Below are 10,126 nucleotides of genomic sequence, written 5' to 3' on the forward strand. Positions count from 1 at the left end.
CACACAGATAGAACGAACGCGATGCGTCTAGCTGAAAGATTCGACCGACGCGTCGTGTATAAACGTTTCCCTTAAAATTGCGTGTGAAAACATTAAAGACGTGACACCGCAACAGGAGCACACTGTGGCCCAGCCCTACCCGTCGGACTTCCTCCACACCACCTCAAACTTTTCCCCTCCCGATTGAAAGTGAAACCCCTCACAAATCCCCCCCCACACAAAACAAACACTTGAAGCCCTCGCCGCCTTCACCAACCATGCCGCCATCGCTGCCAGATGACCTTCTCGAGGAGATCTTCCTCCGCCTCCCGCCGGTCGAGCCCGCGTGCCTCGTACACGCCTCCCTCATCAGCAAGCTCTGGCTCGGCCGCCTCTCGAGCCCTCGCTTCAGCGGTCGCTACCGCGAGTTCCATGGACCTGCCCCCATACTGGGCTTCGTCCCCACCACGAAATTGGGCTCACCCGTTCCCGGCGACCACCGGGTGGACTGGGACTACGCTACGTGTGACTGCCGCCATGGCCGCCTTCTCCTTGGCAGTTTGTTTGAACAACCCAATCGGCTGGATGTTTGGGACCCCATGACCGGCTGCCGGAGGGAGCTCCACGCGCCCGAAGAATACCTGAACTATGGGTATGGGGCCGCGGTGCTCTGCACCATGAGCGGCTGTGACCACCGAGCATGTCACGCCGGCCCATTCCGGGTGGTCTTCGTCGGGCTGGTGATTAATGACGATGGTGAGCGTGTTGCACACGCGTGTGTGTCCTTACCGGAGTCCGGTGACTGCAGCAAGCCGTGCTTTGATTCTCATTTCGATGAGTGGAGCGAGCCCTCCTTTGGACTTCATCTTCCTGGCCAGACATTCATCGAGCCAATGCCCCCCATACTCGTCGAAGGCGCACCACACTTCAGGCTTGCGTATGATGATGATGATCATGGTGTAGGAATTCTTAGGTATGACCTGAGCTCTAATTGCTTATCATTGATTAATGTGCCGCTTGCGGTGTCTGTAAATGCCAGTGCCGCTACTATCCTTATGGCGATGGAGGATGGTAGTTTGGGGTTTGCACATGTGGACAAGTTAACCCTCCACACGTGGTCAAGACAGTTGGGTTCCAACGGAGTTGCGTCATGGACGCAGCGTACGGTCATCAATCTTAATAATCAACCCTCCATTCAAATTCCCATTAGAAGACTTGAACTGGTTGGATCAGTGGAGGGTAGAGATATCATTTTCGTTACCACGGGCCTTGATATCTATGAGATTAGTCTCAAGACACTACGGTGGAAACAGCTACAGAAGAGAGAGAAAACTCGTGCTGTGATCCCGTACATGAGTTTCTTCAACCCGCCAGGTACATCTATATGTCCTTTCTTTTGTGAATTTAGGAAAAAAATATTATATACCAGTTAGCAGAACAAATACAATAGTTAATATATAATCATGTATAAAGTTGTTAATGATGGTCGAGCAAACTTTCAGTGATATTTAACGCTTGGATGTTGCACTTTATAATTATGCCTGCTTAATTGGCAATTTATCGAGTATCACACTAAGAAGTTTATGTTTTGCAGAAAAGGGTATGCCCCTTGAAGTGGCGCATTCACAATGCCTAGCTAGCTATGGGTAGGAGGCCTCTCTCTCAACGAGAAAAATGACAAACCTGGAGGCGTCAAGGGTCCTTTGAGGAATTATTTCACAGTTTTGTACCTATTTTTTGTGTTATGGTGCCACTAGATATGGAGGTGGGCATGATAACTTCCGCGTGTTAGCATGCCCATGTGGATGAATGGTTTATCTTGTAACGAACCTCCAATTTCTTGCAGCGTCACCTGCTCTGTTGTTTCTACCGACAGTAGCCTAGTCTTATCATTGTAAAAGCTCTACGGTTTGTTCTCCTAGCTTTGATCCATTTCTTAAATTCATCTCAAAGGAAGTAGCATGGATCAGCCTATGGCGAGAGCATGCCTAGAGTTTAGTGGTTCTGTCGTCCAAGAGATGGTATGATGAATGTTTCTGGATGCTGGCCTGCCAATGTGTCCTAATTAATCTTGTGGATTTAATTGGTGGTACCTGTCAAGTGCTGAGGTTACTTCAGTTCTTTTTTCACCAAGCAATGTAGCTGAAGCGTAAGCATATGCAAACTGGGTATTGATCCACAAGTTTATGGAACTGCAGGATATGGGAATGCATGGTTGCTTGAGGATCTCATAGTTTCAAGTTTCAGCAGGTCCACAATTGTCATGTACTTGTTGCATTTTTTGGCCTGTAGTTGATACAATAGTAGTGGGATGTAGAAATTCATATGCAATTGTGCAGAGATCAGCAGCGGAGGCAGGTGCCACTCGGCAGCAAGACCAACTGCCAAGGAAAAACTTTTACTGATTGGGTCTGTGGAGGGAGCTGGACAGCGTATGTCGAAAATTCATTTCTAATCACGAGCTCAGATGGACCGGATATCTCGATGCTCTATTCTCCTCGAGATGTCAGCCATGCCTCGTATATTTGGAGTATACTCGTCAGTATATTGTGCAGCAATAGAAATGGGACCCTCGCATTAAACGTGTCTTCTAAAAGCAAGTACAGTACAATAAGGTACAGTCAGCAGGCTGTATGTATTAAAATACTATATTTTTGCTGAGTTGGATGAGAGAGAAGAGGAGAGAGAAGGGAAGCGGGCTTTTCATGAAGAGCTAGCACTAGCACGTGCTCCTAGGTGCTTTGTGAAAATGAAAGGTGTGCCATATATGATAAAAATAGTACTCTTTTATAACTAACTATTGTATAAGCTAGCTATAAGATGGGCTATAAGACTGCTAATAGCCAGCAGTTGGCTATACTACTAACCATGCTCTAATGTTTCAATGTCTCGGTCCATAAATTTAGAGAAGGACCGGCATGTACCTCCCCTCCACACGATTTTGACCACGTAGTTAATTCCATATCATTTGCTCTTTTTTTGTCAATTCTATATCTCAGCATTCGCCCATGTCGGCACCCTGTTCTTCCTCATCCTCGGCGCAGCAGGAGGAACTGCTTCTATCCATCCCTTGCCTGTTCCGTTGGGAGGGTCAGGTGTCCTCCATCGCTGGGGAGGCCCAGCAACCTGGATCCAGATTCTGCATCTGTGTTAACAGCATCGTAAAGTACGCCGTTCCCTAATCCAAATCTTTTAAGCATGGTCTTCATTTCATCCGTGCACTCAGATCTCGGTGCGACGTTCCTTTTTTTTAGGATGGACTGTGTGATTTCTTCGAGTTCCATGGCAAGTACGCTCGCGGAGTCAGCCATCTGCAGCCGATTAGAAAATACACTCCCATAGGCTGCTGCACAGGAGGTGGTCCCCTCCTGTGTGGTTGTCCTTCGGTGTGGTTGTCCTCTTGTCAGATCTTGTCTTTGGGTGGTTCGTCTCATATCGACCGACCTTGCTACGTTGACCATGGTGAGACGACGATGATGATTGCAAGATCGAGGTGACGTTTGTTGGTGGATGGTGTGCTTTGTGGAGCGTCTCTGATTGTCCGGGGGTGGTGGTTTTGGGGTCGGAAGAAATCCTTATTTTTTGACACCGACATGGTGACGCTTGATAGTGTCACCCTTCCTTTCTGAAGAGTGTCGGATGTTCCTCCTCCCCGCGCCTCGGAGAGTGTCGGGGGAAACCCTAGGACCTGTCCGGGCAACAGTGTCGTCGTCGTCATTAACCTTCGTGAAGGTGCTGCTTGGTACGCGATGGATCAAGGTGTTTGGATCATGGTGGGAATTTTCCGGAGAAGACGCAGCGGTTGCGGATCATTATTGTTTTCGTTAAGCCGTCGATGTTGGCATTGTTTTTTCTTTCTTTTCTTTAAAACGTGGATGTGCTCTTTGTCCCAACAGTGGTCTCATATTGTATCTTATGATTGCTATATACAAAACGAGACGAAAACCTATTTCAAAAGAGTACGCTGCACAGGCTGCCAGCAGATTATGACGGACCTGGCTAAGAACGAGCAAGGAGCAAGCACCAACCAAGGCGAAAGACGACCACCGCGAGTCCGCGACTGCTCAATGGGTCGCTCCGCGCAAGCAATGTCGGCTCTCAGCTTGATCATAGCCACCAACCTATTGGGCCACCTAGCAGGCCCTTAATGAGCCCTGATAGTTATGTATTTTGTGGTTGCGAAATGAGGCCACCCAATTAATTATGTATTGTGTGGTTGTAGTGAGCTTGCTGGATAGCTCGTGTTCGGTTTCTCAAATTTTTGCTCAAGAAGACCATGTATCAATGGCACTTAACAGAAATCTGAGACATATTGTCAAAACAAACCAGCAATATCGTGATAGTAGACGCGCTAGCCGCCACTCCTGCCGTCACGTGCGGAGGCGGCAGCCCCATCCGCTACATGCCTAGGCGGCAGGTTGCCTGCACGGGATTTGACAAGACGTGCACGGGTAAATTTTTGTGTTTTAACCTCTTGGACAAAGAAAATCTGGTTTTGACCTTCCTTTAAAAAAAACATATCTGACCTCTTTACGTGACGCCAACGTCCCTGGCGTCTGGGTTGCACGGGAGACGCCAGGGACCATAGCGTCTGGTAGGGGCCCGCTCGATCTGTCCCGTCGTTGATCAGATGACGTGGCAAAGGGCCAGACGCCAGGGGCCATGGCGTCTGGTCCACAAACCCAAACACCAGGCACCCTGGCGTCTGACTCGGATAACTTACACAGCCAACGGAAGAGTGGGTGGGACCCACCCCACATTAGTAGAAAATGGGTCTTTCGGCTGGAGCGTAAAAGACCATTAGTCCAGGTACAAATTAAAACCGAGACCAATGCGAGACCATTACTGAAAATATTGAAGCCGAAGCTTCCAAAGGATAACGAATTGCCCGAGACTAAGTACGAAGCAAAGAAGGCTATCTGCCCTCTTGGATTAGATGTGCAGAAGATACATGAATGCATTAATGACTGCATCCTGTACCGCGGTGAGAAGTACGAGAATATGGATAAATGCCCGGTATCACTGCATGACGGTACAAGATCAGACAGGATGACCCTGGTGATGTTGAGGGCGATGACAAGCCCCCAAGAAAGAAGGTTCCTGTTAAGGTTATGTGGTATGCTCCTATAATACCACGGTTGAAACGTCTGTTCAGAAACAATGAACATGCCAAGTTGGTGCGATGGCACAAAGACGAGCGTACGAAAAACGGGAAAATGTTGAGATGCCTCGCAGATGGGTCGCAATGGAGGAAAATTGAGAGGGAGTGGCCGGACTTTGCAAATGACCCAAGGAACTTACGGCTTGGTCTAAGTACAGACGGCATGAATCCTTTTGGGGAGCAGAGCTGCAGTCACAGCACCTGGTCCGTGACTCTATGTATCTACAACCTTCCTCCTTGGTTGTGCATGAAGCGGAAGTTCATTATGATGCCAGTGCTCATCCAAGGACCGAAGCAACCCGGCAACGACATTGATGTGTACCTAAGGCCATTAGTTTGATGAACTTTTGCAGTTGTGAGCCAAACCAGGTGTACGTGTGTGGAATGAGCACAAACATGAGGAATTTGACCTACGAGCATTGTTGTTCGTAACCATCAATGATTGGTCTGCTCTTAGTAACATTTCAGTACAGTTAAACAAGGGATACAATCCATGCACGCACTGTTTAGATAATACTAAAGGTACATATTTGGAAAAATCTAAGAAGGTTGTTTACCTGGGGTGTCGTCAATTTCTTCCGACCAATCATCCCGTAAGAAAGAAAGGCAAGCATTTCAACGGTGAGGCAGATCACCAGAAGAAGCCTAACCTCCCTACTGGTGATGAGTTATTGGCTATGGTCAAGGATTTGGATCAAATAGTAATCTTTGGAAAGGGTCCTGGCAGTCATTCTGTTCCGAAAGATGACGTTACCAGACACGTGGCCATGTGGAAAAAGAAATCTTTATTTTGGGAGCTACCCTATTGGAAACACCTAGAGGTCCGGTCTTCAATTGACGTGATGCACGTGATGGAAATCTTTGCATGAACCTGCTAGGCTTTCTGGACGTGTATGGGAAGACAAAAGTTACAACAGAAGCACGGGAGGAGCAGCAACGTATGAAAGACTCATACGACAAGAAGACTGATAAAGGGCGTCAATACTTAAGCAGCTATGCTCTTACCAAAGCAGAGAAGGAAATCTTTTTTGAATGCCTGAGCAGTATGAAGGTCCCTGCTGGTTTCTCGTCTAATATAAAGGGAATAATAAATAAGGCAGAGAAAAATTCCAAAACCTGAAGTCTCATGATTGCCACGTGATTATGATGCAGTTGCTTCCGATTACATTGAGGGGCTTCTACCGGAAAATGTTTGATTACCCATTGTGAAGCTATGTGCATTCCTCAATGCAATATCTCAGAAGGTAATCGATCGAGAATGTCTAGAAGGCCACAGAAGGATGTGGTCCAACGTCTTGTCAGTTTTGAGTTGGTGTTTCCCCCGTCCTTCTTTAATATTAAGACGCATCTCCTGGTTCACCTAGTCGACGAGATTTTACTTCTCGGTCCTATATTTCTACACAATATGTTCCCCTTCGAGAGGATCATGTGAGTCTTAAGGAAATATGTTCATAACCGTGCTAGGACAGAAGGAAGCATCTCCAAGGCTATGGAACAGAGGAGGTTATTAGGTTATGTGTAGACTTTCTTCATGATCTTAAGAAGATTGGTGTTCCTGAATCACGGCATGAGGGAACATCATAACCGTCTCTCAATGTTGTGCTGCTGTGATTGCGTTTCTCCACGTCATGTATTTTATAACGGGATGTACATTATCGCTACCTCTGCTGCTGTGTCTCTCAACTTGCTGTGATGGACTCCATCCAGCGGCTCTTGCAGCTTTATGAGTTTCAGAACTTCCTCTAGTGCATCTATTTTTCACCTAGTATTGGGATGTAAAGAAAATAATCCAGCCATATCATGGTTATGATGTATGTTTGGTTTATACCCAAAAAAATGTACTACCAATAATTGACCATTGGATCTACACACCGGGCAGCTGTCCAATTGATCTCCTTACACGCCCCGCTTGTCTTTTCCCCACTCATTAATTTCGGAAACAACGGTTGTGTTGCAGAAACTGTTGGAATTATGCCCTAGAGGCAATAATAAATATAGTTATTATTATAATTCCTGTATCAAGATAATCGTTTATTATCCATGCTATAATTGTATTGAATGAAGACTCATTTACATGTGTGGATACATAGACAAAACACCGTCCCTAGCAAGCCTCTAGTTGGCTAGCCAGTTGATCAAAGATAGTCAGTGTCTTCTGATTATGAACAAGGTGTTGTTGCTTGATAACTGGATCACGTCATTAGGAGAATCACGTGATGGACTAGACCCAAACTAATAGACGTAGCATGTTGATCGTGTCATTTTGTTGCTACTGTTTTCTGCGTGTCAAGTATTTATTCCTATGACCATGAGATCATATAACTCACTGACATCGGAGGAATGCTTTGTGTGTATCAAACGTCGCAACGTAACTGGGTGATTATAAAGATGCTCTACAGGTATCTCCGAAGGTGTTAGTTGAGTTAGTATGGATCAAGACTGGGATTTGTCACTCCGTGTGAACGGAGAGGTATCTCGGGGCCCACTCGGTAATGCAACATCACACACAAGCCTTGCAAGCAATGTAACTTAGTGTAAGTTGCGGGATCTTGTATTACGGAACGAGTAAAGAGACTTACCGGTAAACGAGATTGAAATAGGTATACGGATACTGACGATCGAATCTCGGGCAAGTAACATACCGAAGGACAAAGGGAATGACATACGGGATTATATGAATCCTTGGCACTGAGGTTCAAACGATAAGATCTTCGTAGAATATGTAGGATCCAATATGGGCATCCAGTTCCCGCTATTGGATATTGACCGAGGAGTCTCTCGGGTCATGTCTACATAGTTCTCGAACCCACAGGGTCTGCACACTTAAGGTTCGACGTTGTTTTATGCGTATTTGAGTTATATGGTTGGTTACTGAATGTTGTTCGGAGTCCCGGATGAGATCACGGACGTCACGAGGGTTTCCGGAATAGTCCGGAAACGAAGATTGATATATAGGATGACCTCATTTGATTACCGGAAGGTTTTCGGAGTTACCGGGAATGTACCGGGAATGACGAATGGGTTCCGGGAGTTCACCGGGGGGGGGGGGCAACCCACCCCGGGGAAGCCCATAGGCCTTGAGGGTGGCACACCAGCCCTTAGTGGGCTGGTGGGACAGCCCAAAAGGGCTCTATGCGCCAAGAAGAGAAAATCAAGAGAAAAGAAAAAAAAGGAGGAGGTGGGAAGGAAGGGGGACTCCCTCCCACCAAACCAAGTCCAACTCGGTTTGGGGGGGGAGTCCTCCCCCCTTGGACTCGGCCGACCCCCTTGGGGCTCCTTGAGCCCCAAGGCAAGGTCCCCTCCCTCCCACATATATATACGGAGGTTTTAGGGCTGATTTGAGACGACTTTTCCACGGCAGCCCGACCACATACCTCCACGGTTTTCCCTCTAGATCGCGTTTCTGCGGAGCTCGGGCGGAGCCTTGCTGAGACAAGGTCATCACCAACCTCCGGAGCGCCGTCACGCTGCCGGAGAACTCTTCTACCTCTCCGTCTCTCTTGCTGGATGAAGAAGGCCGAGATCATCGTCGAGCTGTACGTGTGCTGAACGCGGAGGTGCCGTCCGTTCGGTACTAGATCGTGGGACTGATCGCGGGATTGTTCGCGGGGCGGATCAAGGGACGTGAGGACGTTCCACTACATCAACCGCGTTCACTAACGCTTCTGCTGTACGATCTACAAGGGTACGTAGATCACTCATCCCCTCTCGTAGATGGACATCACCATGATAGGTCTTCGTGCGCGTAGGAAATTTTTTGTTTCCCATGCGACATTCTCCAACAGAAACAACTGCTTTGCTTTGGCTATTGCAAATGCGCGACCATTAATTCCTGAAACAACAGCCGCTTTGCAAAAAGAACTGCTTTGGCTGTGCGACCATTAATTCCTGAAACAACGGGCGCTTTGCAGAAAAAACTGTTTGGCTCTTGCAATTGTGCAACAGAGTGGCACTTTTCACCATTGCAACAAAGTGGTTGTTGTAGAATTTTTGTAACAGAGGACCCGTTGCAGAAATCTTTGCAACACATGTCTTGTTGCAGAAAACTTTTGCAACAAAGTTCTTGTTGCAAAAAAACTTTGGAACAATGGTAATGTTGTAGAATTCTTTGTTGTCTTCACCTTCGTATGATGTTACGGAAGAAATGTTTTGCAACATGATGGATGTTACAGAAAATCTTGCAGCAAAGAGGAAGTTGCAAAAAAATGCCACTGTGTTCTCCACGAGCTCTGCTAGATGGTGGTGATAGAGGATTGGCGCCGTGTGTAATCGCCTTCACGTCATCGCCGACGAGCTCTAAACCTTTGACCAGCACCGCTGTCGTTGCCGCCATCACCACCAGCTAGTTATTATAAAATTCTTGCAACATAGATGATGTTGCAGAAAAAATTGCAATAAAAATGATGATAAAGAAACACCGCCGTCGCTCGCTGCCGTTGCACCAACCAGAAGGCCATCCACCTCTGAGCTCTCATCCCAAGCGCCGCCAATCTCCCTGTCAGTCGCGTCGGTCGGCGAGCTCGTATCCTACCTCCACCTCTGTGATGTCTTCCTGAGCACCGCCAATCCCAGTGGTCAGTCGCGTCGGCCGGCGAGCTCACATCCTACCTCCATGAACGCTTGTTATTCTAACCTCTAGATACTTCTTGGATGCTACCTCGGGACCATGGCCGGTGGACACAAGATGGAGCAGTTCCTAGGTGTCTCCATGGGACCTAACTACCTTGTAGCTTGCGTGTGTGATGGATGAGGCTGGATGGCTAAAAGGAAGAAAGCATGAGGAAAAAGATGTGGAGGGGAGTAGTCGAAGGAGAAGATAAGGAAACATGTGAAAGCGGTTGGCAGGCTCACTCGGACACGCATTATCCGTGGGAGGAGGCGGAAGGAACGAAAAAATCAGCCGGCTAGATGGACTTGTGTGTGATTTCACACCACTGTATTGTTTTAATTTTAATATCCCACTTGTCAATCATTTTGCTAAGTTTT

At 47.3% G+C, this 10,126-nt stretch overlaps 1 protein-coding gene across 1 annotated transcript; it reads left to right on the plus strand.

The window, feature by feature from the left end:
• Positions 1–257: 257 nt before the first annotated feature.
• LOC123397429 lies at positions 258–3,161 on the plus strand. The gene is made up of 4 exons (XM_045091963.1): positions 258–1,353; positions 1,574–1,625; positions 2,319–2,388; positions 2,979–3,161. The coding sequence occupies exons 1-4, from the start codon at positions 258–260 to the stop codon at positions 3,159–3,161; spliced, it is 1,401 nt and encodes a 466-aa protein (XP_044947898.1).
• The last annotated feature ends 6,965 nt before the right edge of the window (positions 3,162–10,126 follow it).

The sequence above is a fragment of the Hordeum vulgare genome, chromosome 5H (genome assembly GCF_904849725.1).
Source record: "Hordeum vulgare subsp. vulgare chromosome 5H, MorexV3_pseudomolecules_assembly, whole genome shotgun sequence".
Taxonomy (NCBI): domain Eukaryota; kingdom Viridiplantae; phylum Streptophyta; class Magnoliopsida; order Poales; family Poaceae; genus Hordeum; species Hordeum vulgare.

Coding starts and splice junctions, on each gene's coding strand:
- LOC123397429 (XM_045091963.1), top strand. CDS start 258: ATGCCGCCATCGCTGCCAGATGACCTTCTCGAGGAGATCTTCCTCCGC. Junction 1,354..1,573: donor GAGTTTCTTCAACCCGCCAG/GTACATCTATAT, acceptor TATGTTTTGCAG/AAAAGGGTATGCCCCTTGAA. Junction 2,389..2,978: donor GAAAAACTTTTACTGATTGG/GTCTGTGGAGGG, acceptor TCTATATCTCAG/CATTCGCCCATGTCGGCACC.